Source organism: Strigops habroptila, chromosome 2 (genome assembly GCF_004027225.2).
Source record: "Strigops habroptila isolate Jane chromosome 2, bStrHab1.2.pri, whole genome shotgun sequence".
NCBI classification, from domain to species: Eukaryota; Metazoa; Chordata; class Aves; order Psittaciformes; family Psittacidae; genus Strigops; species Strigops habroptila.
In genome coordinates this window covers 13,044,842-13,072,464 of record NC_044278.2, presented here as the reverse complement: position 1 = coordinate 13,072,464, position 27,623 = coordinate 13,044,842, and the positions used below count along the sequence as shown (strand labels likewise).

General features: G+C 48.4%; 2 protein-coding genes across 17 annotated transcripts in view; one reads left to right on the top strand and one right to left on the bottom strand.

Annotated features, from left to right (window-relative positions):
- Nucleotides 1–27,389, bottom strand: ZYX (zyxin). 14 transcript variants are annotated; one of them, XM_030471513.1, is made up of 10 exons: nt 27,131–27,149; nt 8,776–9,036; nt 5,686–5,870; nt 4,561–4,653; nt 3,778–4,281; nt 2,579–2,720; nt 2,331–2,500; nt 1,995–2,173; nt 1,594–1,714; nt 1–1,181 (listed from the first exon to the last, which is right to left on the bottom strand). In XM_030471513.1, exons 2-10 carry the CDS (start codon nt 9,023–9,025, stop codon nt 1,071–1,073), a joined length of 1,755 nt encoding a protein of 584 aa, XP_030327373.1. In that variant the 5' UTR covers nt 9,026–9,036; nt 27,131–27,149; the 3' UTR covers nt 1–1,070. The 14 variants fall into 14 exon arrangements, with proteins under 14 accessions (XP_030327373.1, XP_030327380.1, XP_030327372.1 ...); XM_030471520.1 differs by lacking the exon at nt 27,131–27,149 and adding an exon at nt 26,783–26,943; XM_030471512.1 differs by lacking the exon at nt 27,131–27,149 and adding an exon at nt 26,367–26,385.
- The window catches only part of FAM131B (family with sequence similarity 131 member B), a 36,236-nt gene continuing 34,933 nt past the window's right edge, over nt 26,321–27,623 (top strand). Inside the window, exon 1 of one of the 3 annotated variants that reach the window (XM_030471523.1) lies at nt 26,321–26,958. In XM_030471523.1, the coding sequence (XP_030327383.1) occupies nt 26,931–26,958 (28 nt within the window). In that variant the 5' untranslated portion in view covers nt 26,321–26,930. Of the gene's footprint in view, nt 26,959–27,232; nt 27,293–27,623 lie in introns of those variants that run through there. The other 2 variants (XM_030471522.1, XM_030471524.1) reach the window with 2 other exon arrangements.

Genomic DNA, 27,623 nt, shown 5'->3' with positions numbered 1-27,623 from the left:
TCATGGAAAAAACCCTACATTTTATTGAATGCAAACAGTGGTTGGCACAGTGTAGCTATTCAAAAGCTTTGTTCGGTTTGAGAGTTTCTAGTCCAGGAAATGGGGCTCAGTGCAGTAACACTTAGAGCCAGATAGTACATTGCTATTACACCACAGCTTTCACTGACAGCAGTGAAAGAATTCCTACTGGAACAGGGAGACACTCCTTAGTCTGCTGAATCCTCTTCCACACACTGAGACACCTCCTCACCGTGTGCTGCCCGTCCTTATGACGGTCTGTAAACATGCTTTCTTTGGACCGCTTTGCTACTCTGGTGCCCAGCCTGGCTGCCCAGAAAACACACTGGGAAGTGACTCATTCTGGGGAGGGAGAAAGATTGAAAAACAACTTTCCAAACTCGGGAACAGGGCAGGATTCCAAATGCTGCCAGTTTAATCTGGCTAAGGGGGAAATCAAAAGTAACAAGACAGCCAGTAAAATCCATTAGAGACAGAAAAGCTATACTAGGTTAGCTTTTCACAGCAACAATAACAGGGATTCCCAATGTGTTCTGCCTCCACACCCTAACCCAGGAGCAAGAGATGGGGTAGGGCAAGACTTCCTCATCATGAAAGCAAGAGGGAAAACCAAATGAAGACAGAAGTGGTACCGAGATGGAGGCTTCCACCTTCTAAGGTCCAATGGCCATTCTTGGCTCCGTGGGACAGAATGATGCTCAGCCCCTCCCAGCACCTGCCATCAGGTCATTCTTGCCACTTCCATGAGGCAGTGGTGGTGGAGGTCTGGTCTTCCTCCTCCAGCCTTGAAGGAACAGAGACTGTGCACTCACCATCACAGCCCCCAGCCTGGAATACACGGTGGCCAGGATGTGGCAACAGGAGGAGAGGTTCCTTCCTGGTGGGTGTGCAGAGAGAAGTCTAGGAGCAGTGAATCCTACATAAGTAAAGAGCTGTGCTGGCATAGTCTCCATTGGTAGCAATCTGCCTTCTCAGGCAGAGGGATAGGACAATGCAGGGAGGGGAAGAGTATTGAGTGCAGGGGTCTCAAGGGGATGCCCACTACAAGCTCCTCAGCGTGCTGTTTTGGCACGAATGGTGTGACATTTAATACACAGCACGTGCCCATCCAGTGGAAAGCACCCATTCTCGTCTGCTTCAATGGACAAGGGCTTCCCACAGTCCTAAACAGGGAAAGAAAAGAGGGAGGGAGCTCAATGATAGCCAACAGCAGGATAAATGCATTCAAGGATGCAAGAAATCCCCCACTGGGTCAGGATAATGGCTCACAGCCCACTGCTCTGCTTCTGGTGGTGCTAATAGGAGATACTATTTCGAGGGAAGAGCAAGCCCCTTCTGTGATCCCAGCATGTTCCCACAGTATACACAACTGCTGTTTTAGCGATGTTAGAGACTACAACCCTGCATAATCCTTCTTCATGGACCTGTGGTCACTGAATGCCTTATCTTTTTCTGAACCTGCTTCAAAAATGCTCCAGATTAATTCAAAACAACCTTAGTGTTTAGTCAGGATAGAAGACAAAGAGGTCCAGTTGCTGGTGATGAGCACAGGAGGAGTGGGGCCACTAGGCTTACCTCACATTTGTAACATTTCATGTGGAAATTCTTCTCCAATGCCACAACACGCACTGTCTCATCCTTTCCAGGCTCTGGCATGATGGGCTCACTACAGACTGAGCAGCGTGGAGCATACTTCCTGCAACACACACAAATATGGAGGAAATCACAGCCACCGTGGTGACAGCCAATGAACATTTCTCACTGCCATACAACACTATTAGCAGCAGAGGAATAATAAATCACAAAGTTGTTTAAGTGGGAAAAGATCTAATTGCTACAAGGTACATTGCTGACTCATTTTTAACTTAATGTCTGTTGCTCACATGGGCAACCCAACCCCATTCTGCATCAAAATTAAACAGCTGTGAGGGAATCTGCCTTCTTTCAGACACCACATACACATACTCTCTCCATACCTGTGGTAGTCATCCACACAGTGAGGCTGGTTGGCCTGGTCCACAATAAAAGCGGCCCCTTCAAGAGGGGTATGGCACATCACGCAGGTGAAGCACTGGGGATGGTATGAGTTACCAGTGGCCTTCAGCATCCGATCTGTGATGGTCTGTTTGCAGACACTACACTTTTCCAAGGTCCCCTAAGCCCAGAGGAAACAAGGAAGACACATTAATCCAGTTCCCAACCCCTGGGAGGCTATGCCACAAACAGGCGAGGTGGAAGGAGGAAGGGAAAGCAAGAGAGAGCAACCACGGCAAGCTCAGCTCTCTCCAGCAGCGTTCATCCCAGTAACTCACAGCATAGCAGTCCTCGCAGAAGGGCTTCTCATCCACATTGTAGAACTGCTGCCCCTGCAGCTGCTTCTCGCATTTGAAGCAGGTGAAGCATTCCACATGGAAGAGGCAGTCCAGGGCCCTCACGGCTGGCTGGGTTCGTGACAGGGGCTTCCGGCAGAAGCCACAGAGCTCTGTCAATGGAAGAAGAAAGGGATTAGGAGAGATAAAAACCCCTCACAGCCCTACTGCTGTCAGCTGAGCGAACGCACCAGAAGTAGCGGCCTCTGCTGAGGGCGGATGCTCCATATCCTTCATTAGTTTCTGGGTCAACATCTCCAGCTCTTCTACCTCCTTCATAGTCAGACAGGAATTTCCCCTAGGTGGATCTGCGTTGGAGCCTGCGGGTCTATGCTGCAGGAAGAAGAAACATTCGATCCCTGAGGACACATACAGAACCATAGAATAGTTTGGGTTGGAAGGGACCTTCAAAGCTCATCTAGTCCAACCCCTCTGCAACAAGCAGGGACACCCTCAACTAGATCAGGTTGCCCAGAACCACATCCAGCCTGGCTCTGAATGTCTCCAGGGATGGGGCATCCACCACCTCTCTGAGCAACAACCTGTGCCAGTGTTTTAACACCCTCATTGTAAAAACGTCCTGAATCTCCCCTCTTTCAGTTTACAACCACTGCCCCTTGTCCCATTACAACAGTCCCTGCTAAAAAGTCTCTCCCCTTTGCTGGACCCTATCCAATTTTTCAGTCTCTCTTGAAAGGTGGGGGGACCAAAACTGGACGCAGTAACAAGTGCTGAGGAGAGTGCCAGAATCACATCCCTTGACCTGCTGCAGTTCACAACATGGTTTGTCTTCAATGCCTCAAAGGTGCCCTGCTGACTCACATTCACCGTGCCGTCTGCCAGGACTTCCAAGTGCTTTACAACAGAGCTATTTTATGGACAGTTTGTACAGCTGGTCCCCAGCTCAGCTCTCTTCTACAAATAGAGGCACCTCTAGCCTTTTTAGTTTGAGTTGCATTGGGTCATGAGGACTGCAGCGAGAGGTGCTGGGAGGGAAATACTTTAACTGTGTCTTCTGGTTGGAGGATAGGATGTGTACCCACACACACCCCCCCCCTTCACCTCAGTGCTCCGATACCAATGGAAGGGAACTGGTGTTTTAATTTCTTTATGCCTACACAGACTCCTTCCCACCCTGTCCTTAATAAACCTACTTACCTTACCTTGTTTCTGTGTTTCTCTCTAGAAAACAACCTTCCACCCACCGTGCTTGCTTCTTTCTACCTTTTCATGAAGCCCTATCCCTTTCCGCAACCATCTCTAGCTACAGCTCTCTTTCAGAGGGGTAACAGCCTCCTCTAGCCTAGGACAGACCCTCCCTCCTCATCTTCCAACTTCACTTCCAGTGGTGCCCACCCAAAGGCACTGACCCCACGGCTCTATCCCCTACCGTGTCTTTTGCAGCTGCAGGTCGTTCTGTTGGACGCGGCTTCTCCTGCACTTGGGGTCTTTCCCTCTGCTGGGCATAGGTGAAATTGGGAGGCTGTGGCCGAGAGGAGGGACCTGAAGGTGAAGGGGCTGTGAACTGAGTCTGAAGGGAGGTAGGATATCTTGCAGAGTTTGAGGGAGCCATGGTAACACTGGCACCTGATTTGGACCCAGACTTAGGAGAGCCAGCAACAGACTTAGGTGGGGTGAATGTAGGGGTAGGCTGAGCAGGAGGGAGAGAGGGTGGTGGAGGGACCGGTGCTGGGGGCTCCTTGTGTTGCTGTGGGGCTGACCATGGGGCTGGGGTCAAATCTGCTCCAGGGGGTTTGAAAGATAAGGTTCCACTTGGCTTTGGAGTGAACTTGGAAGGAAAGGAAGGAGGAGTATCTCTGGATGCAGATGGTATTTCCACACGGGCTTTTGGGGCTGATGGTTTCTCCAGAGAACCTGTGGATCCTGGAGATATCTGTAAAGGGAAGCAACAGAGAGAAACAGGCAATTGTCAGCAAGGTGGAAGAGAAAACATGCTGTCTATAGCAGTGTCAGCAGCTACCCCAGACCCACAATGTTAAGAGTTTCCACACTGTTACGTATTTAGCAGTCCTGACAAACTGCAAGATCGGTGCTTTCTGGTCCTTCACATACACTTTTGCACTATGGTTTATCCAGACATTTTAATCCTCACTACCTCCATTCAGCAAACCAGTCATCTCTTCTTCCACTTCCAACATTCTGGAGAGCTCACCCGGGATCTGAAGGGGTCATTCTTCTCCATGTCATCCAACATTACGGACAGTGAGTCAATCTCAAGATCAATGCTGCTCATCTTGCCACGTTCCTATACCACCATCCATGAGGAAAGAGTGAGCAGAGCACATTACAGGAACAGCCAGAGAACCAGGTGTACGCTCTTACAAGAGCAGATTTTTGTGCTTTGGACTGTGGTGCAGAACTGCTCCTTGCTTTGAATGGAGAGCAAGTCGGTGAGCATGAACAGGGCACAGTCTCCAAGGTCTACAAACAGCAGGAAAAGGCACAGCCCAAAGAAACTCACAGACAGATTTAGGTGGGAAAAAAGTCATCTGCTGCTCTCTCGTCAACACCCTGCTCACAGCAGGGCTAACTCTAGCTAACAAGCTAGATCAGGTTGCTCAGGGCCTTGTCCAGGTGATTTCTGAACATTCCCAAGGATGCAGATTCCCCAGCCTCTCCAGCCACCTTTGCCAGTGTTAAGCCACCCTTGGAGTGGAACAGCTTTTTCTTCTGTCCAAAAGGAATTTCCTTTGCCACAGCTCATGTCCATTGTCTCTTCTTGTGCCCCAGCCAGAAGAATCTGTCTTCTCTCCAGCCCTCCTTTAGGTATAGCAGACTGCGGTTACATCCCTGCCTTGGCCTCCTCTTCTGCAGGCTGAACAAACCCAGCTCTGTCATCATAAGCTCCAACCCCCAATGATTGCTATGACCCTTTGCTGGATTACATCTAGTTCAGTATTCCTCTGGGTTATTACACTGCGAGCTCAACTGGAAAGTTTTCCAAGATGTAGCCTCACTAGAACCAGAGAGGAATCATCACTGTCCTTGTCCTGCACTGTCAAAACTGCAGCCCAGCACATGTGGTTGGCCTTTATAGCCACAAGGGTGCATTGCTGGCTCACACTCAACTCGCTGTCCATCAGGAGCACCAGGTCCTTCATCTGCAGAGAGCTGTAGCCTGGCCAGTTGACCCTAACCTATGCTGGTCCATAGGGCGATAGCATTTTCTGCTTTCCCAGATCTCAGGGCTTCCTGCTGCCGAGCTCAGAGAGTAGTGAGAAGCTTTCCCAACTCACAGAGTATTACAGGAAACCACACTTCCCTTGACCACACTCACCTGTGGGGCAGGTCCCTTGCTCACAGGCCCTTCATCAAACATTGGTGGCGGTGGCGGCAAAGGGAAAACCTCTTCTGGGGCTGGTGGAAAAGGCTCTTCAAAGGGAGGTGGAGGTGGGGGAAAAGCACAGTTCGAGGAGAAATTTGCTTCCTCTCCAGGTGGTGGAGGAGGAGGCAGCGGCAGGTCTGTGGGGAAGAATGAACAAAAGCAAGTTTGGACCATTTCTTACTATTAGCCAGCACAAACCCCAAAAGGGGTCTTGAAGGTATTAAAGCAAGTACTTCCTCAGTACTCAGGGCGACAACATCAGGGACAACTGAACTCCACAGGCTGGCTTTCACCTAGTCCAAAGCTGTTTGCCATCACAGAAACTTCCCTCATTATCTGCTACAATTAGTTACTGGGAATAATTATTGTATAATTGGGAAACATGTCTTACTATGCCCTTTCTCACCCCTCCTCTCATTCACTGGTCACTAGCATGTTTCTCTTGTCAGTAACTGGCTCAGATTGCTACATACAGAGCAACATTAGGAGGAGTGCCAGCAGATAACCCAGGACCCTGAAGAGGCAGTATTATTACAGGAGAATAAGCTGGCACCTCACAACTGACTAATAAGCACTACGAGAAACAAGAGGGAGGAAAATCAGGTGAGTTGGACCAACTAAACCTTATTCATATGAGGGATCTTTGAAACTGCTTTATTTCTCTAGGAAATTAAAACAGCTTTCACTTTGGAAGCTAAAACATCCCCGTACCCAATACACATGAGGATGAGAAATTTTCTAAAGCCCTTTTTAAGCAGGCTGAAAAGCACCAGAGTGCCTCAATCTCCTACAAGAAAACCCCACTGCTTCTACCTATGCATGTTTGCCAAAGATGTGGAACAGGAAAAAGAGACATTTTCTACTACACCACAGCCAAATAAATATGAACACTCTTGCCTTCACTGTGGATGGGAGAAGTTGTCCTCTTATCATCCAAGCAGCAAAGAACACTGAAGACAAGGAGGCATAACTTCCACATCCCTTCTTCTATACACCCACCCTTCTCCCTAGCTAGCCCAAACCAGCAGTAGGGTGAAAGACCATGTTTTTCACTCCTGCTACTCCATGTGCAACTTTCAACAGCAGTAATTGAACTGTTCCATCTTTATATGCAGTTACTGCCAGCAGACTTTATAAGGACTTCTCATACGTAACCTAAGGGAGACAATACTGCCCTTTCAGAAAATGAAATCCAAAATCTTAATTAGCTAGTGGAATGCATAAACTGCACTGGTATGCAGCACCTCTTCCAAACCTTCTTGTGAAACAGAACTTCTGCTTGGGGGAGGAAGTAATACTAGGCTGGCATTTTTTCCTCTGAAACTTACAGTTTGGGTTCAAGTTTGTATATGCTTGCCTTTTGGTTTATTGAACCGATAAAGAATATTGCAGAAACAAAGCCCTGATCTGCTGTCACACTGTTTCAGATGCACTAAAAGCTTGTTTTATGAATTATTCAAACAAAAAAGTTTCCCACAAACTTACTGTACCAGATTTATAGAATGATCAATACTAAATACAACATTCCGACAGCAATACTAACTTAGCCATCCTGTCATTTAAGACAAAGAGACCAGTTACTATGGCTTTGTTATACTATTATTTGGTTGAGGAGTGTATAAGAAAGGGAAAGGACTGAAGAGATGCATCAGAGAAGGATCAAATCAGATGCATTTCTCTCATGACTGAGTTTTGGTGGTTCATTTGTACTTTAGATGTCTTGCTGGCAGCCCTCACCCAATGGTGACAGCAGCCTAAGCCCAATGGTTCTTTGTTAATCTTTCTGTTAAGTTAGTTCCTCCATGATAAGATTTATAAGGAAAGAAGGAAGTGGAGCAAAAACACCTAATACTCCAATTGCATTCTGTATTGAAAAATAATTTTTAACATCCATCTATCTACTTCTGTACTTCAGGTTATGTATTTGTGTCGGTTTGAGACCTTCCCAAAGACATCCCTAATCCACGCAACTATAGCAAAACCCCCCAACAACACATGAGGAAAAAGGTCGGAGTTAGCTGGTACAATTCTAAGAGACAGAAACACCAATATGGGGACCCTTGTGACTCCTGGCTTCATAATCTGTCTCTTCTGAGCACAGAACCTGCCTTCCTACAGGTCAGCTGCCAACCTAGAAACCATCAGTGTTGCACACTCTATACTAGATAGTGAAAGACATTTAACACAGTAGTTAACGTTACCTTAACACGCGTATCCTGACTGAGGTGCACCCTGATAGAGCCTTGGGGTAATGCACAACATCAAGCATTAGCAAGAGGTCCCTAGAGAAATTTCTGATAGCCCCACGCTGATCAGTTCCAAGTAGGGAGCCACAAAACTAGGAACCTTCTGCTTGTCAGAGGACACAAATCCAACCAACCAACAAAAACACACCACCACCACAGGAAATAGAAAGAAAAAAACAAAGGAAACCACACTAATAGACCAAGAAGTCACTCTGCACAGGAAAACACACCCAACCCAAACCACTAGGCAAAACTGTAAAACACTACAAGCCATACACAGCTGTTTCTGACAGCTTCCACCAGTTTTTCATGCCATTTTTTCTTCCCCCCCATCTCCAGCAGCAGCGAAGATGACAACTGAAGAGCCCATGAGAAGGATCTCTATAATCAGAGACAACCAGCTTGAGCTCAGATGAATCAACAAGGAGAGTGGCATGATTCACCACCATCAGGGTGAAGTTGCCTCCAACATACTTGCTCCCAGACATGCTGGCCAGAAATTGACTGCAGTTACACAATTATGCACTCAGGGAATACTATAAAAAACAATCAATTGCATTCCTCTAGCACCAGTGCAATGCAGGATTGCCATCCAGCTTCCATTTTTAATGCAAGTTCTATGTACTCTGGTATCCCTTTACAGTCGTTTTAACTCATTCCGGAACCTGCCAGCCTCTACAGCAGGAACATCCATCGCTTACAGCAGATATGCCCCTGTTCTCATGTTTAGCCCTGTTACAGACCTCACACCCCTGGAATTTAAAAATACGTATCTGTCACGCCAGCCCTCACCTACCTTCTGGCAGCAGGGATATGGATGCTGACGGAATCTCCCCCACCTTCCCTATCTGAGCACGCTGCGCGCCAGCTCCAGGAGGCGGGGGCAGCGACGGCTCTGATGCATCCCCAGCCTTGAAGGGGTTCACCTTGGGTTTAGGGGCAACCACAGGTGCAAACTTCTTCTGTGGATTGTAGAAGAAAGGGGTGGAAATGTTGATGTTGACTGCAGACGTCATGCGGGTCCCTGGGGCACCTGGGGAGGCCATCTTCTCAGCACCTGGCAGGAAAGAAGAGGGAGAAAACTGATATGAAGTCAGCCGTGGGCCAGAGTGGAAATTAACAGAGAGAAACATGTGAAACAGAGGGATACAGAAGTTTAAGTCCATCCAGAGGCTGAGGTGCCCGAGCAGAGCGCAGAGCACTTCCAGGATCAGCACGGGAAGAAGGAGGAACAGAAACTGCAGACAGCTTGAATGAGCCAGCACGCTTCACCATTTCAGTTCAGTACAGCATTAACCACAAAGGGCTTCTTGCCACAGAGAAACCCAAGCTTTCTGCTGCACAAGAACCCTGCACGCAGCATGCTGGAGAGGACAGCAGTGGGCCACCAGAACGCATGTTACCCACCACACACACCCTAAGGGGTGCTCCCATACGTGCTCTCCCAGAACTGGAATTAGCATTTCCTCCCCCCCACTTACCCAATAACACCAAAAGGTTCCTCCTGACCTCTGCCTGTGACAGCCCCGGTAACCTCCCCCTTCGCCCGTCCGACCCTGGCGCACCCCTCGCACTCCCCATCCCTTACCTCCGGAGCTCTGCATGCTGCGGGCAGCGGCGGCAGCACGGGGCGGGTGAGGAGCTCCCTGTTGTCACCTCCCCGGATCTCGCCCGCTTTTCCCCTCCTTCCTGCCCCCGCCAGGAAGCGGCCGCCGCCGCTCCGCCCGTGCCCGGGGGCTGCGAGGGGCGCAGCAGCACCGCCGCACCAGGGCTCGGCCCTGCGCTGCGCAAGGACGCGCTGTGGGAGTGGGAAAGGCCGGCGCTCCGCTTGCGGCAAGCGGGCATAGCAACCTTCGCCGCTCACTCCTCCCCATCACCAGGCTCGAACAGCCAGACGACAGCCCCGCCAAGCCGGCTGCTTCAGAAACCGCAGGGCTCATGATGACAGCCGCATTTCTAGGATTCCCTCAGCCCGGCAATCCAAGCCAGAAATCTTATCCGTGCTAGAAATCTCCACGAAGCCAGATGCTTTGTTGTAAAGCCCGGCATGCCTATAGTTCTCCTAACACCCCAGCACAATAGCGCTTCCCCCAGCACAGCGGCTCTGTGCCAATGTTCAAATCGGTGCCACTCCACACTGCCGGCCTCTCTCACACGGACAATAAAAGCTGCTGGGACAGACAGCCCTGGTGCCACAAACATCACCCGTGGCTGCTGATAAGACCTGCCTGCCCCCGTTCTAAGCGCTCCCACGATTCAGTACAGTATGGCAAGATCTAGATGTTATGCTCCTCCAGGTCACAAGCGTGTGACAACATAGACAAATGTTAAGTACATGCTGCTGCACTTTTTGTTCCCTTTGTGCAGAGCTGATGAATTGCACAGGCTTCGACAAACTTTTCTGGGCTTTTCAAAAGGAGGAAGAGGCTGCAACAGTAAGCAGCAGCCAAAAAGCTGTGCTGAGCATCTCCCACATGATCCAGCACGGGAAAGGGCCAACGCAGAAGAGTAATAAGCGAGGTCTGTCCTGAATCCCTCAGACTTGTAGGGGTCAATAGACTGGCAAGTCAGAAGGAACCAGCCAACTCCCTTGAGTCTGCAGCTGGCCACTGAGCTATAGAAGCTGTTGAAAAGACCTCCAGCCTTTCTTCAGAGGCTTCTGCGTTATGCCCCACTGTTTCACTATGGTGTAATGAACCACCTGGTAGTAGTTCTACCAGAATTGTCAGCACTATAAGCAGAACACCACAGTGACAACGTCAACACAAAGACAAGACAGTCTTGGGACATCAGCTGCTTCACAAAAAGAGGGCTGTCTTTGCTGCCAGCAGCTGCTAGCTCCCTTAACCCAAAACAGCCCATTTCCCACTATGCCATGACACATTTCAAGCCCTTTCTGCTCAGAGCTGTCCCCATCCAGCAGCTGCCCCTGCTCATCCTCACTTCTGTTTATCCGTCCACCCAACCCAGACCAAACAGGCTGGCAAAGGCTGGCCTTGCAGAGACACCCCCAGCCCTACAGCCTTCACAGGACCACCTAAGCTCTACCAGAAACACACAGCTTATGCAAGTCCTGTGGCGCTATTTGTAACAGCTATTGGAGAGGGAGCGTCACACCAGCAGACCTAATCTCAAATCCTTCCCATCCTCATGTTTTTCCCTCAGGGGAGAGATTTTTCTTCCTGCTGTAACAGCATTTAAGATGACTCTAGTGGAGCTATGAAGAAAGATGTCCCTAAAGGACACAGTCAGGATACTTGGTTGCCTCATACACTGTTCCTCTCTAACAGAGAGCAAGGAGAAGTAGGATAAATCCCAGTGACGCCTCCCTCAGCAGCAGGGTCACCTCCCAGAAGGTCCAATGGTGGGCCTGCCACCTCTTGTGCACCCAGACAGCTTTCAGCTCTTTGACCCCCAGACACCACTTTCAAAAACTCAGCTACTTTTCTGGGGTTAGCCAAAGTGGGAGGAAGCAGAGAGCTCAGTGTTATTTTTCCCCTCTGTTGGCAGAAAGCAGCTCGGCTCCAGTCACACAGGCAGCCCCCATAAAAGCTGGCCCAGCACTGTGGGCTGACACGCCACATGTGTACTTCCCCTATTTGCCAACTTCCTCCCAACTGAGAGGGGTCAGAAGGAAAACTAAAGCAACAATATATAGAATACGAAGTGAACAGATTAAACAGATATAGGAGCTACGGGTTAGTTTCATCCTCTCATACAGACTAATTCCAGAAAGTTCTCCCAGCCTGGCCCAAAGTTACAAAGCTTCAAAGAGAGCAAAGTCCTGTCAGCTATGCAAGCTGCAAGGCAGAACCCTAAAACAAACGGACCGGGAGGGGGACATTCAGATCTACAAACTTCTCCCATATATCCTGGGCTTGCCTTCTCCCTATGCACAGGGGGGGGAAACGGGAGGAAAAACTCCAAAAAGCCATGCAAACAAACTTAAAACGCGAGGAAGTTCTACGACTTTACAAGTACACCTTCGCTTTCTCAGGGCACTCCCAAAGAGGCAAAACCTCATGAATTAAACCAATTTCACGCCCAAAGAGCCCCAGCTTCCCCTCTCTCAAGCACATCTGGAAAAAAAGGCTCCATAGGTGTCCCGCTCGCACACAAAAGAGAGCTCGTCCCGAATAAAACCAAGCAACACCTTCCCCCATCCCCCACTGCTGCAGCTATACCGGAGCTGCCTCCATTTCACTGGGAGGGAAGGAGGAAAACTCACCAGACACACATCCCCGAACCTCTCTTCTGACGGAACCCCAGGACCAACAGTCTGCCCTAAAGCGACCGAGACACTCTGTACACGGCGAGCAACCCTCCCGGCGGGACGAGCGGCAGGAAACGCGCCCTCCCGCCCGAACACCCCAAGACTTGCTCAACGCCAGCCCCAGCGCTGCAGACAAAAGCTTTTTCGCTAAGCCAAGAGCACAGACTCACCTCTGGGGACGGGGACAGGGAAACGCGGCACCCAGCTCCGGAGCTGGCGAGGCTGGGCAGTGCTGCCCCCCGCCCGGCCGGGAAGGCAGCAGCGGTGAAAGGCGGGGGGGGAGCACCCGAGCCCCGCCGCTGCCAACAACTCACCAAAAAAGCCTCGCCCAGGCAAAGTTGTTTGACCATAAAAGGAGAGAGGCTGCGCGAAGCTGAGCTCACTCGCTGGGGAATGCGGCTGAGGTAAGGGGGGACGGCGCTCACCGCCTGCCGACGGGGCGCGCAGGGGCGGCGGTAGCCCCGGGCTGCGCGGAGGGGGGGTCTCTCCGCTCGGCAGCGGTTACAAAAGCAGAAGCGTTTGCCGGGCTCCCCCCTCCCCGCCCCGAGGTCTACCGCTGTCCCCCAGCCCGCGGTTGCGGTTCCAGGCGCTGACCTGAGCTGTAGGAGGAAATTGAGCAGCTCTTGGTGAGTCAGGGTCCCTGCTGGCCTCTTCCTCGCACGAACCAGCTGCGAGAGCATCTGACTCACGCCGCCCCTCCCCAGCCTTCCAGAAATGAAAGCAAACATCAGATGACTCCGCCGTGCAGAAAAGCGACTTGTTCTTGTACTGGCTGCAAGGCTAAACAGTGAACTGGTTGATATAAAGCACTAGCCATTTGAATTGCTTTGTTGGATCGCATGTGCTGCGCACCGGTTTTATTTTTATCCCAGTGCTGGCTGCGGGGTCAGTCCTCCTGCAGACCAGCGACAGCCTGACCCAGCACAACAGGGTCTGTAACTTTCAGCCCCCGTCTTTTCTTCCTCTCCTTGCTTCTAAGCTGCTCAGGGAGAAGGGATGCCAATAAAGACAGAATTCATGTGCTTTGCACAACCATTGTACTTTGGAATTTGGCCTTAATGTGGGGGTTAATTCCCTTACTGTTGCAAATTCCCTAGAGAATTACTGTACTTAGTAATGCTCAGGAAACGTGGGGCTTGTCGGCTCCCAAGACTCGCCTATCAACAGCGTTAGTATCTTTACTGTCACTTACTCATAGGTGAGTAAACCACAGACCACACCAGTTAGACCTCCTGTGTGCACTACTGGAAAATGGTCACATTAGAGACCTGTGCAAAGAGGCTCACCAAAGCTTAAGGAATCAAGTGTAAACAAAGCTTTAATTTTCCAAGCAAGGTCTGTACAAAGAAGTAATATTTCTTAATTAACCAGCTTATGGAGTTGGTAAAGCTGGGCCCTCTGTGAGGTTTCTCATTGTTACATACCATATGAAAATGTCACCCATAGCAATGTGTAACACTGAGCATCTCCTTACACAGCTGCCACTGTTGAACTGTTGATTTATAGCTATGAATTGCTTAGGGACATTGTAGCTTTTGTATAGCTACTAAATAATTCTGAAGTTACTGCTGCTTTTATAGGCATGGCATCAGCCCTGTTACCTCCCATGATTAATGCACAAAGTAATTATGCAGGATAAGGAAGGTATCTCTGTGCTGGGTCTTCTAACACTGTCACTCTTCTAGTGTAGACGATCTTCTTCCCTCTTTTTCGGGTAAAGATGTCAGTGCAGAGCTAAAAAGATTTCATTGTGGAATCGCTAACGATTTCTGGAACATCACAGTGCACCTTACACAATCAACCTGGCCTCGGAGCACTCTGCCACTGTTCCCTGGCTAGCCCTGACTCCAGAGAAAACAAAGAATGTCTCAGACTGAGATTAAAAAAGGACTGAGAGAATATAGAAACATATCTGTGCTCTAATACTTTCTGGCCACAACCTTGTAAATCCAGATGTTTGCATGTTTGATTTCCCACCAAGGCGGGGATGTTAAAAGCTCATGAAGGCAGATAAGCCTTCGTGATCTATGGGAATAAGAAAAAGAAAGGCAGACCCTCTTAGACATTTAGTATTAACTCCTTACTGTGAGGAAGCCAGAATTCTCAAATTGGAATACATCAGAATACACGGGGGAAACTCTAACTTGGTGTCATGCTTGCAATACAGTGGATTTAAAGATGTGCTTTAAAGAAAATAAGAATCTCCTTATGCTAGCAACCTTCCTTCATGCAATTCGTTGCTTGGAAGAGTAGGTGTTTCTCTGCTGCAAACTGAAATTAGTGCCTTGAGATGTATACAGTTGTACTCAATCTCATTAGCTGAAGCAAAATCTTAGTACTGAATAGGCCTTTAGCTCTCTGGGTGGAGATGGATCAGCAGGTACACTCAGCTTGGTGTACCAGACCTTGTAAGTTCTGGAATTGGCAGCAGTCCTCTCCATAAATCACTTTGTCCCATGCCTGAAAAAAGCATTGTTCTATTTTGGAGTATATTGTGGTGCGAATGCTACTCTACACCATGGGTGAAATGAAAGCCTCCTATAAAGCAGATGTTGGGGGGGATTTAGAATATGCAGTGCTAGCTAGGTGCTTCGAGATGAAGGACAGGAAACAAGCCCCAGTACTGGCTGTCAAATCAAAGCTTGGAATTTCTTAAGAGTTCAAGGACACTAAGTTTTCATGGAGGCAGGATATAAAGAAACTTCACTGGTAATTCAGCTGTGAAATGCAATGAATAAATAAGGAATAATGCCACACAGAAGTGATGTGGCAAATTCATGTACTGCACTGAGGAGTATGCTAGCAGTGTTTAGGTGCCTATAAAATGAAAATGGAAATAGATGTAAGAGAAGGAAAAAAGAAAAGCTTTCCCCGTGCTGTATTAAATGCTATGTCTAGGCCTACTGGCAGAGTTGGGTATATATAATGGGTCCACTTTTGTTCCCAGACTAAGAGGTTAGGCCCACATTCTCTAGGGCAGGGCCATGTGCAGCAAGTTGTCTGCATCCATATGGACCAGCAGGTGTAATGCACCCTGATGAGAGCTCTCCTAAGATCTGTTGTGCTCCCATAGCACAGCCCTCTCCTGGTGTGTTTCTCACTCCCCTCCTCATGCAGGGTGTTCTCCATGTGAAAAGCTACATCTGGCATAGGTTGACACGTGCCACAGCTGCTGCTCCTACTCTTATGGATGCCGTGATATGTGCAGAGCTGCCCTTCTCCTGACCAAATGGCAGCTTCAAGTTTGAGTGCCTCAGTCCCCTCGCAGGATGCGTGTCAACAGCTGGGTGCCAAACACAGCTGCACTGGGAACAGCACAGCCTCCAGTCCTTATGAGCCCAGTCCTCCTCCTGCACCTGTGCAACTGGCACACAGTCAGGAATACTGTTTGCCAAGGTTATGAGAAGTCCCTCAACAACCAACTGCCCAGGACGGATAACTGGTGTCTCTCTGCTGCTTCCCTTCAAAACCAAGTCTGCTGTCAAAGCACACCTCAGAAGTGTCCCTCCCCAAGCAGGGGAGCTGTTCAGCAGCTACACGGAGCCTCTGTGATGTCTGAGAAGTGTCACTGCAGGTCTTTAAATCCCACTATGAAAAGTATTGCGTAGTACAAATACACACACATATATGTATATACTTCAGAAGGTCATTGTAGCCATACACATACAATTAGATTACCCTAACTAAAACAGTAGAATAGGCCATAAACAAACAAACCCCAGAACAAACCTTTGCTGTGCAAGGGTCTGGGGTGGTGTCTGTCCAGGGAAGGAGCTCCATTTGCAGCAGTCCCCCATGGCAGGAGCTCCTTGGCAGGACATGCAGCTCCCAGATGAGTTACCACTGTTATTATTACTGGTTTATAAAGCTATTTCTCCAGAGCAGCGTTGCTTTTCCTGGGCCTCCCACCTTCTTCACAACACCTTGGTATGTGGTGTTTGTCACGGAAAAAAAAAATTGCTGAGTCCTACCAGCAATAATCCTTTTGCTTCCTGTTTATTTGGCCTTTACGCCCATGGTTTCCAAAACTGTGTCCTCCCAAGGTGGTCATCAAGCCTCTATCTTAACAATATAAAACAAAAATGAGACTTTATAAAAAAGGATATATTTGTACTGAAAATGTATTTTTGAAGTAAGCCAGAAAATACTGTGGATTTGTGCAAGGGTGTGGTAAATTTGAAATAGAACCATGTATTATATCCAAACCAATGTAAGGCAAGCTGTGCAAGATGACAGCAACCTCAGATGTAACACCCTGAAAGGGAAAGAGCCTTCTTAGTCACTTCTAGTTGTCCACTTGCTTTGGGAGCCACTGGACAACCTGCATTTCTCCAGTGCAGTAAATTGGCTTCAATTTTTTCCTGATCCAAGAAACAGGAAATGTCTATAGAGGTCCAAATTTGAATGTACGTGTGGAATACTGCCTGTATCCATTCCCTCCTAAGTTTCAAAAGGAGGCATTCCACAGGGGCTAGACTACAGACTGCAAATGAGTCTTCTTGGGGGATGGGACAGAGAAGGGTAGAGGGTATGGTTCAGTAGTGAGAGGAATGCTTCGAAGAACCTGGATGAAGTTCTGGTCTGGTTCATTGCCTCAAACTCCTCAGACTTGGTATCGCCGCAGACAGTTATCAGCCCTTTGGTGCTAATAGCCTAAATTCAACTTAATGACCTAATCTGGACCTTAGCTTGCAATGAAGATTAGAAGGACACTAAACTGTAGACTCTTTTTGACTGTTCTCAAGCTCCTGGCTTGGTTTTGAGGCTGGAATGACTCCCTGAATAGATTCAGAATTCATTTTGTCTTTCAGCCTACACCAATGAGAAGCCTATAGTATGCTGCATGCTATCTGCTTTACTTTCTTACCAGATTATGCCAGAGTCCTACATCTCCATTTGTGTTTGCTTTTGACTCGAAAATTGTTCTCCAAATCCCGGCACTCCCAAGCAAGGAATGGAATTTCAAGCTACCTAGTTGGTGCCTGAAGAATTCCAGTCTCCTAAACATAGCAATTATTTATGTGATTTGAGGGACCATGAGACCAGAACTCTTCTCATCTACAATTGTTTCAAGTCTTTCTCCCAGCTGATAGTAAACTGAGGAAGAAGTAGTAAATATGAAAGTGTGATAAATGTTCTCTTACCTACTGCAGATTAAAACTAACTTTGGGGAGATAGAAAGGAAAAGCAGCCTTCTGTGAGAGCAGAGAAAAGCCAAGGTTCCCAAAATGCAGAAGACATGCTCCTGCATTAAGTGCACCTTCCTATGCCCTTACTATCTAAGAATGGGCCTATGACACGATTGTGAGAAGTGGGAAACTTTTCTGAAACACTGTAGTGGCTCATTATAGCATTATACTGTGAAAAAAAACCAACTCCATATATTGAAACAATGTATGTCTTGATTCTATTTAAAAATGCTTTTCTGAGAAAAACATAGTCAGAACAGGGTTGGTGGAAGTTTAAAGATGCTGGGTAAGGACAAGCCACTGTCCTCAGACTGAACAGGGCTTTGAGGAACCTAAGCTAGTGAAAGATGTCCCTGCCCATGGCAGGGGGGTGTTGGACTTGGGCCTACAAGGATGCTGGGGAGGGACTCTTCATTAGGGACTGTAGTGATAGGACAAGAGGTGATAGGTTCAAAGTGAAACAGGGGAAGTTCAGGTTAGATATAAGGAAGAAGTTCTTTACTGTGAGGGTGGTGAGACACTGGAACAGGCTGCCCAAGGAAGTTGTGAATGCTCCATCCCTGGCAGTGTTCAAGGCCAGGTTGGATGGAGTCTTAGGTGACATGGTTTAGTGCGAGGTGACCCTGCCCATGGCAGGGGGATTGGAACTAGATGATCTTAAGGTCCTTTCCAACCCTAGCTATTCTATGATTCTATGAGCTTTAAAGATCCCTTCCAACCCAAACAATTCTAAGAAGAAGTAGTTGCAGACATTACTGGTTGCCACCCAGACTGGTGGCTGTCTTTCCTGTACATGGACTTTAGCCCAGTACTGATACATATGCCTCCACGTCCTGTGTAGTGCATCAATAAACATCATTATTCCAGAAGTTTCTAGTGGCCACCTCTTGAATTGCATTGCCACAAACCCCAGGAAGTCAGGGTATTTCTTTCAAGGATCAGCTATGATCACAACGGGTTTGAGGACAGGATGCTCTTCTTTCCTGGCCTGCTTCTGGTAGGGGATGTCTCCTAGCCAGAAGCACCATCAGGATGTCAAGGGTTGCAAGACAATAAGAAGGTACCAAGGCAGCCTCTTCCGAGATCCTGTTCCTCAGATTTCAGTAGAGAACACAGAAAGAAGCAAGGCCCAAATGTGCTTAGTGAAGTGGCTGTCAGCAGGTGAGAACATTTGACCTCCAAAGACTTGTAAACACAGATGGGAATGGAAGAGTCACCTCCAAAAAAGCATTCTGGATCCCACCATATTCCTTACAGAATGCAGCACAGCAGAGCAGGTAGATGTATTCACATCCTCCAGATACAGCAGCAGGCCTGACAAAAATAGCCTGAGTCAATGTTGATTTGCCAGAGCCTACTCACAGCAGCTGTTTACTCTGTGTTATATGGCAGAGGGTACTTTTTGAAGATTTTTTAAATATGAGGGCTATTTTTAAGTCAATATTTTGCTTCTGGATATATTACACTATCATTTTTCCAGAGACAAGAATTCAGCAGTGACGACAGAATCAGTAGGTTTTTAAATAATAAGTATTTTCTTCGTTCAGACTGGATTTTAAGGTTTGGGGTATTTTCATATGTTTTTAATAAGATTTATAGAACTCCAAAACCACACTGCAAAAAAAAAAGCTCCTTAGAGCTAGTATCTACAATTTCTGTGAGCTCCTAGTTCCCCATCTCCAGTGTATCAAAGGGAGTGAGGAGATGACAACTGATATTTTGTAATATTGTGCCTTTTTACATAACTCTGGGAATTTAAAAAAGCACATTAACTGCTTGTGGATTATTTTTAAATATGCAGTCTGAGCAACCCCACTAGTATAGATTCACCTGACCTGGAGGAAAAGCAGCTGCTATGTGTTTCACTGTTTGGAAATGAGACATTCAGTAGAGAATGAAGTAAACATTTAAAAAAAGGCAAAATAAGACTCAGACTGTATCAAAGATGCCTGCACCCTAATACACATCTCACAGTTGTGTCAATGGTGGTATCTGTTTTCTTAAGTGCACATCATGTACTCTTTTTGACCCTCCAAAGCCACCTCCTCAGACCTCCCCTCTTGGGGCTATCTACCTGCTGCTGAGGAACCTGCACACTCTCAGGGTGACTGCCATAGATTCACCAAGTTCCCTTTCTCTTACGTTCCTGGAATTTCCTTTCATTTTTCCTTCTTATTTGTTAGCATCTGCTGAGCTGTTCCTGGCAGGGAAGGAGTGGGAAAGAGTCGCTTATCTGTGAACTCGCTCATCTTCCCATTTCATGTGCCGCTGGAAAAGCCCCAGGCCATGGCAGAAGAAACTGGAATTTCAGACCTCAGCCCAGCCTACCTCCTGTCTCATTCTGTGTGAGCAGGCATTTAGCTGGTTCAGACACAAGGTAAGGACATACAAGGATGCAGAATAGATTTATGAAAGATCTTTGCCAGAATGGCGTTGCTGGGTGGGTGAAGCCTATGACAGATGAAGCAAGCTAGACCTGCTAATTCTTTAATACTGAGCTTTGATATTATGAAGCAGTTCCAGAGAGCAGCGGTTCTCCAGGCTCAAATGGAAGGTGATGCATGATCCTGTGCAGTAGGTCAGTGTGCTACAAAGGCATTGGTGACATTAAAACAGAACAAACCACACCAGCACAGTTCCAGATGGTAAATTCCTTTTCTAGGTCTTCTGTGAAGTCTAGAAATGGGAACTGTATGAAAGATGAGATCTTAATATATATGGAACTGAATGTGACACTTCTGCATGACTCTGGATAAAAATCAAACATCGACGAAGATGCTGAGAGAATATTACACTTGCTGAAAAGCTGCAAACCAGCAATGTTGTTCTGAAAACCCGTGAAACTACAAATCCTTAAGAAAAACTAATGAAAGGCAAACATGGTGAGAAAAGAATGGCAAACAACCGATCACTGAACATTTGTGTGTGTACCAATATGCCAAACCTCTGTGTTCTAAAGAATTTTAATAGAATACTGCCGCATGAGCGAGGTCACACAACAGAGATCTTGCAGCAGAGCATGTACGGGAGTACCGTCTGTTGTTAGGTTACAGCTAGCTCACTGCTTGCCTGCTCTTTATGTGCTGGGATGACATACTCTCCACTGTAGAAATTCTTAAAATTTGTTTCAGAAATAGATTGTTTTAAAATTCAACCTGCATCAAAATGAGTGGTTTTAAGGTATCTGGCTAACAGCAAAGTACTTCATTCCTCTGAGTAAGGTTGTCCTTAATTTGGGACACTCCATCAATGTTCAGTTTCCAATAGATAATGCCAGGATATCCAAAGTTTGTGTCTCGACTTCAGCAGCATGGGCCAATTTGAGAACTCACCATGCAGGGGAAGAGGAAAAATGATGTTTTGGTGCTTACCATTACCTCTCTTTAGCAATATAGGACAAAATACCCAGGAGGATTTTTTGTAAGTACAGTCTTGGGGGTGTGGATTGATCAGTTCTGTCACTGCACTAAACCAAGATGCTCTCATAAAGTTTTTTAGGACCACTGGGTGCAGGCAGAACAAGATCGCATTTGCTCAGACGTGAGTGTACGTAAGCATGAGCTTATATCACAACATGCAATGCAAATATATCCTACGTCTATACCTCCACCTATTGTCCTGTTTAATCTTCAGTTGATTCACACAACCTCAAATATTTTCCCAGCTTGAAAGGACTCAGCCTTACACTTATGTCAGATAAGTCACACCACTTCAGGATCTGAACTACATTTGCACTGCTTTTTTTATTCTTTGAACCTCATAACAAGCCTTTCTGTTTGTCTTCTGCAGCAAATGAGCTCTGAACAAGAAAGAACTGTATGAGTCATTTTGCTATCTCATTTCCTTTTTGGTCCACACGAAAATCCTATCAGTAGCTAATACAGCTTGATATAGAATTAACTCTTGTGGCAAGTACTCCATTACTTCTGTGAAGCAATCAGAGATCTCTGCCAGAAGCAGCATTTACTGGGGAATCCATACTGCCAGTGGCAGGAGGCCAGAAGAGAAGCATATTGGAGCAACAGTCCCTGGAGAACGATTCCTGCCTCTACAGATCTGATAGATACTATTTTTGTAAACATCTCCTACTCATGAACTTCATAGGCCTCTGTATTTTTTTCCACAGCTAAAGACACATCTTGCAAGCAGCATGTAGGAAGTTTCTCTATGTCTTTCTGTGATAGTAGTTGGTCAGGCCACAGGATTTTAAATAAAGATATTTAAAAGGATCAGAAAGGGAGGTGGTGGTGAACAATCATTTTTCAGAGCCTGTTCATGGGAGGGTAGACATGGTTGCCAATGAGACCTCTGGGGACGTGAACTAATGTTAGGATGAGGTGAGCGAGGAGGTGGCTGGTCTCTTCTCCCAAGTAACAAGTAATAGGACAAGAGGAAACAGCCTCAAGCTGCGCAAGGAGAGGTTTAAACTGTATATTATGAGCAATTTCTTCACCAAAAGGGTTGTCAAGCATTGGGACAGGCTGCCCAGGGCAGTGGTGGAGTCACCATCCTGGAAGTGTTCCCAAATTGTGTAGATGAGGCCCTCAGTGACATGGTTTAGTGGTGTTCTTGGCAGTGCTGGGGTAACAATTGGACTTGATGTTCTTAAAGGTCTTTTCCAACCCGGTTGATTCCATGAGTCTATGAATGGTAGACAGAAGGAAGACATTTTAAATTATTTGGGGATTGGCAATGTTTACTTGAAAATGGCAAGATTTATATTGGTAATTCTTTTTCATTTTAACTGGTTTAAATGGCAGCTAATGCAGATGACGGGGGCACATTACCTACTGCAATATAATCTGCATCCCTGATAATTAACTGATGAATAAATTTGATCAGCAGATATGACAGTGACAGTAGCTCTGTATTTTATAAGCAGTGTTCCTTAGGAAGAAGCTGTTCCAGTATTTATAAGATCTCTATACAGAGCTATAGGGAACCTCTAGAAAAGTAGGTTTAATAGATTCATCAATGGCTTATAGAAAAGAGAAACAATGCTGAACAGCCGTCTCTTAAAAGGCAAACAAACAGTTAACAAGTTACTGCATAAGTGTGTCTTCAGGGTTACGATGGAGGTGCCTTAGATTTAGAACAAGTTGTGAAAATCAGAGCTTGTTCTGAAACCGCTTTCTTCTGCGCTGTAACCAGCCCCTCTACTGAGTATTGAGTAGGTCACTAGCTTTAGCTTTGCTGGAAGTATGTTGTCTTCCCCTTACCATTGCTGCTCACACCTATAAAAGTGACCACTCTGCCTGGATGCGAGGGGCAGGGGGAAGAGGCTCTTAGAGGCATGGATCCTTGTCTGTTTTCAACCCCAAACCAAGGAGCACACACTAAAAAGTTGATTATGGCATCTCAATCAATTCCTTTGTTGCATTTGTGGCAAAGGTGGAGTGGGGGAAGAAAAAGGCCAAGAGAACTTTATGTTGCCCTTCCACCCTCAGCATCCTTGACCTAGTTCAGGCAGCCCTGAAGCTCTGCTCTGCAAACAGAAGTTCCTAACAGCTGTGACCTACAGCTCACAACAACCTGAACACAGCCACGCTCTTCCTTCTCTCTTGCCCAGCATACTTCTCACAATATGGTCTGTCGAGGGGAAGGTCTACAGCTCTACAATAAGCCCATCATACAAATAATTTAGGGGGTTGCAAGTAGCTGCTTCCTACTGCTCTTTCCTTCTGAGATATCCAGACGTGTAAAGAATCCATTTATGTTTGTCTCTCTAGATACTTAAATGTCTCCATCTCCTGACCCTGATGAAAACTTACAGCTGAAGATCTTTCAGACCAGCATTTAAAATCAGCCCTTATAAAATGTATTTCGTACACAATTTCCTACATGAAATTATAGCCTCATTGTTTAAGGCTGTATTTTCTCATGCTTAGAGACAATATTCAGAGCCTGTCAGAAAGCGTATTTCAAAGGAAACAAAACAATTTAGGTTTTGGCATTTACCACTGTTCCTTGCAGCAGCAGTGGGAAGAATAGTGTTGCTCAGGACAGAAACTGTGGGAGACAGTTAGATTTATGCTCTGTTTTAGTCCCCTGTTCAAAGATTCAGTCCTGTCACTTCCCTCCTACATGATAATTCCCATTAAGTAATATTCTCATGAAATCATATATTTCTTCAGAATGTAAAATAACTGCTGTTTTCTTATGCTACTGTATGGTAATTGTTTTGTAGCCAAATTTAATAAGTAAAGGTTCTAGGTATTGACTGCTTATTGATGATGAGCTCCCTTTTGTATGGAACCTACAGTACAGAAGAGCCAAGCAACTGTGTCAAAACTCATAGGTGATAGTCTAACCAAGTCTTCCCAACTTCTAGTAAGAATTAAACTTACTTTAAATATGGACATTTGTGTATACAAGATCCATAATGAATAAATGTATGAGTAAGAACCAAAAGATGAAGAGTCTATCCTTTGATCAAATCAGCTATGTTAAAAATGGCAGACAAAGCATGCCAAGACAGGTTGTGTGTCCAGCAGCTAAGTGATATTGATTGCAAATAAAAGGAGAGAGCTTGTGGCATCAGAACATGCAAGACAGCCATGAAGCAGTCCAATAGTTCTGTGGAGTCAATAAACAGACACTTGAGTATAACCCTCCTCCTTTCCAGTTCTCTTTTGCTGCTGTGCATACCTGACACTTGCCCTGCAGCAGCACAGGTGCTTGCCAGATCCCTATGTAAACCACCACCTCACTAAAGCAGCAGCAGACCAACCCATCAAGAACTGTAAAGCTGCTTTTCAGACAGGGCAAGTGCTGGGACTTGCTCACTTGCCTGTGGAATCACACCCCGAGGCAGAAGTCAGAGCAGACTGACATAGATGGTATCGTACCTTAATGAGAGTAAAGCCAAACTGCACTTGCTAGGACCCAGGGTATGGCTTTGAGCTTGAGACAAAGTGATAGACAAGCAAACGCATCACACAGGGGCAATAAAGTAAGACGAGTCAATGTGACTTACCTGAAGTCTTCACTGTAAAAGAAGCCACAGCAGAGATCACTCACAGCGCAGAAAGGAGGTTCACAAAGGAACAGATTTAGACTGGGTGGGCGGGTGAGGGGGAGAAGGGGATTAATGTGAAACCAGAATTTCTCTGAACAGAGGAACAGCTGTGTCAGTAATACATCTCAGGCTACAGTGAGATGCAGATGCTGTTTGGTGGAACTCCCGAGGACAGCTGTCCTGATCGATCTGTCTACAAGAGAACTACAGGTGACAACAGTAGCTGGACAGTCACCAACCTACAACAGGTTTATCAGAAACAGGCTTTGCGTCTTAATATAGCACTCCTCCATTCCAATTTGCTTTTGTTTCCCCTTTCCTTGCATTTAGCCCTGGAAGTCAATATGGATCCACTTTTCAGAGATTCTGAAACACCTCTGCTTAACAAAGTTCCATCAGATCCATGGTTTCCCAGCATTTTTACAACTTAGGTTTCAACAGTGCAGATACATTGGGAAAAATAACGTAACTGCATATATTCAGACATTACTATCGTTTTTTCTGTCCTTCCTACCATAAATTTTAGTGAACTGACTTTGTGTGAGTAGACTTCCTACTTACTGTTCTGTGTGAATATTATTTTCTTTCCTTAGGCTGATTGTAAGTTGTGAATGGGAAAATGAATGAATTTACCTATTCCCCACTACCGCTGTTAATCAGGGCTGTTCTACTGTCATGACTTGGCAATGAAGATGCTCTGAAAGCTGGAGCACCTCTCCTATGGAGACGGGCTGAGTTGGGCTTGTTCAGCCTGGAGAAGAGAAGGCTCCGGGGAGATTTTAGAGCAGCTCCCAGTGCCTAAAGGGTCTACAAGAAACCTGGAGAGAAGCTTTGGACAAGGGCCTGTAGGGACAGGACAAAGGAGAATGGCTTTAACCTGCCAGAGGGGAGACTGAGATGAGACATTATAAAGAAGTTCTTCCCTGTGAGGGTGCTGAGGCGCTGGCACAGGGTGCCCAGAGAAGCTGTGGCTGCCCCATCCCTGGCAGTGTTCAAGGCCAGGTTGGACACAGGGGCTTGGAGCAACCTGCTCTAGTGGGAGGTGTCCCTGCCTGTGGCAGAGGGTTGGAACTGGATGATCTTTAAGGTCCCTTCCAACCCAAACCAGTCTATGATTGATTCTATGACATCTCAGCAATGCAGACAAAAACTGAATTTTCCAGGCCCAAGGATGAGAACAAAATGGCTCATTTGGGATCAGCAAAATTCAATTTGCTGTTACTAGAGATTGGTGGAAGGAAGCTGGTGAGATCAGTGAGGCTTTTGGAGGGAAGCACAAAAGGACAGGGAGAAATCAGGAGCATTTTGGAGATGGAAGGTGAAAGGAGCCGACTGGGGAGAGCCTGCAGTGGTGGGGAGGTGGGCCAGGAGGACGCTGCCTGTTGCAGCTGCTGCCAGGTAAGGAAAAATGTGGTCTGTGAAGGGAGCAGACCTAACAGCATCTTCTCCATCTGGAAAGATCCCTCCTCAGCGCCACATTACCGGGGAGGACATGGGGAAGGCCTCCACGATCTTCCTTCCATAAGGTTGAGCTTGCTTCTTTCACCGTTTTGCAGGGCGGCGGGGAGCGGGCGGGCAGTGCCGCACATCTGCATCCCGCGCGTCCGGAGCCCCGCAGGGAGCCCCGGGGGGGGTCCGGGGCACTCCAGACAGGGGACTGCCGCGGGCCGCCAGCCCCGGCTCAGCCGGCAGCGACAGCGACGGAGAGCGCCGGGCCCGCCCCGGGGGAGGCAGCCGCTAGGGGGCTGCCTGTAATCGAGTCGGGTCGGCAAGTGTAGTTACCGGGAAACCACCGCCCCCCCGGGGCCCCGCGCCCCTCGCGTCTCCTTCCGGGGATGCTCCCGCTCCCCTCCCGCCTCCCCCCGTCTCCACCTGCTCACCCCCCGCTCCCGGCCTGCGCCGCTCACCTGTGCCCGCCCCGCTCCGCAACCCCGGCGGGCGGGAGGAGCACCGCCCCGCCCCGTCCCGTCCCGCCCGCCCCAGTCCGCCTGCCGGGCGGACCCTCGCTTCTGCCCCGCCGCGGGTCCTGGCCCGCGCCCCCGGCCCGGCCCTGCCTCCGCGGGCCGCGGAGGCCGGCAGCCAATCGGAGCGGCGCTGCCGGGCCGGAGCTGTTTACCCAATCTCAGCCCGCCTCCCCGTCGGGGAGCCGCCGAGGGGGGAGCGGGCGGCGGGGGGCACGGCGGAGGCAGGGACGCGGCCGCGGCGAGGGAGCCTCAAGGGGAGCGGAACAAAGCGCGAAGGCGCGCCGAGGGTAGATGACAGCCTGGCCCGCGGGCTCTCCTCCCGTCCGCGTCGCCCCGGCGGGGGCACCCCGCGCTCGTACCTGACCATGACCCCGCGCTGGTCCCGGCTGGGCCACCCCGGCGTTTCCCGCTGAAGGGACTGGCTCCTTTCCGACCTCCCCCACTCCCTTTCTCCTCCGCCTCTTCGCTGCTGAGGCTGCCGCCTCTTCCCGGAGCCCTGCCGGAGTGATGGGCTGCATCGGATCCCGCACTGTGGGTAAGGCGTTGGCAGGGACGACGCTAGAGGGATGCTCGGGCAGTCGCGGCCCCCGCCCGGGTAGCGGCACGACAGCCCCTGGCACGAAGGGCGGCGGTCGCCCGTCGCAGCCCCCCTCCCGGCTGCCCAGGGCCCGTCCAGCGCCATTAAGCTGTGAGCGACCGTTCCGCACCTCGCCCTGCCCCGGTCCCCCGTGGCGCGGCGCGGCGCGGAGCCCCGGCCGCTGGCCTAGGTGCTGGCGGTGGGGCCGGGGGCAGCGCGGCGGCGGGGCATGCAGCGGGCTGGCGGAACGTCTCTTCGTGTCACTCGTGGCGGAAGGTCGCGGAACATGTGGGTCAGTGCGGTGCCTCCGGAGGAGGGAGTGGGTGCGGGGCGTGCCTCCCGAAGCGGGATCAGGCGGCCGGCGGCTGCCTCCTTTGCTCGGTAGCGGTTTATTGTTAGCTGAGAATACATAACGTTGCATGATCTGCACGTCTTCTTCCCCTTCCCCCTACGTAGACTTCAATGGAGAACAGCAAACAAAACTGAATCCCTTCCCTCTCGCAGAGCGAGGGGACAGAGTGGGAGGAATTGCATCTTTCCACTGGGCCACGCAGATTCCACAGCAGAGGATCCCAAGCCTTTAGGCTATGTAACCTAGCTCTCCCCTCCTACACACTTGCAGA

Bases quoted from the DNA above. Each gene is read 5' to 3' on its own strand.
- ZYX (XM_030471507.1), bottom strand. The intron at 5,871-8,775 runs GTAGGTGAGGGC...TCTTCCCCACAG, and splicing joins CATATCCCTGCTGCCAGAAG to ACCTGCCGCTGCCTCCTCCT. The intron at 1,182-1,593 runs GTAAGCCTAGTG...TTCCCTGTTTAG, and splicing joins TGAAATGTTACAAATGTGAG to GACTGTGGGAAGCCCTTGTC.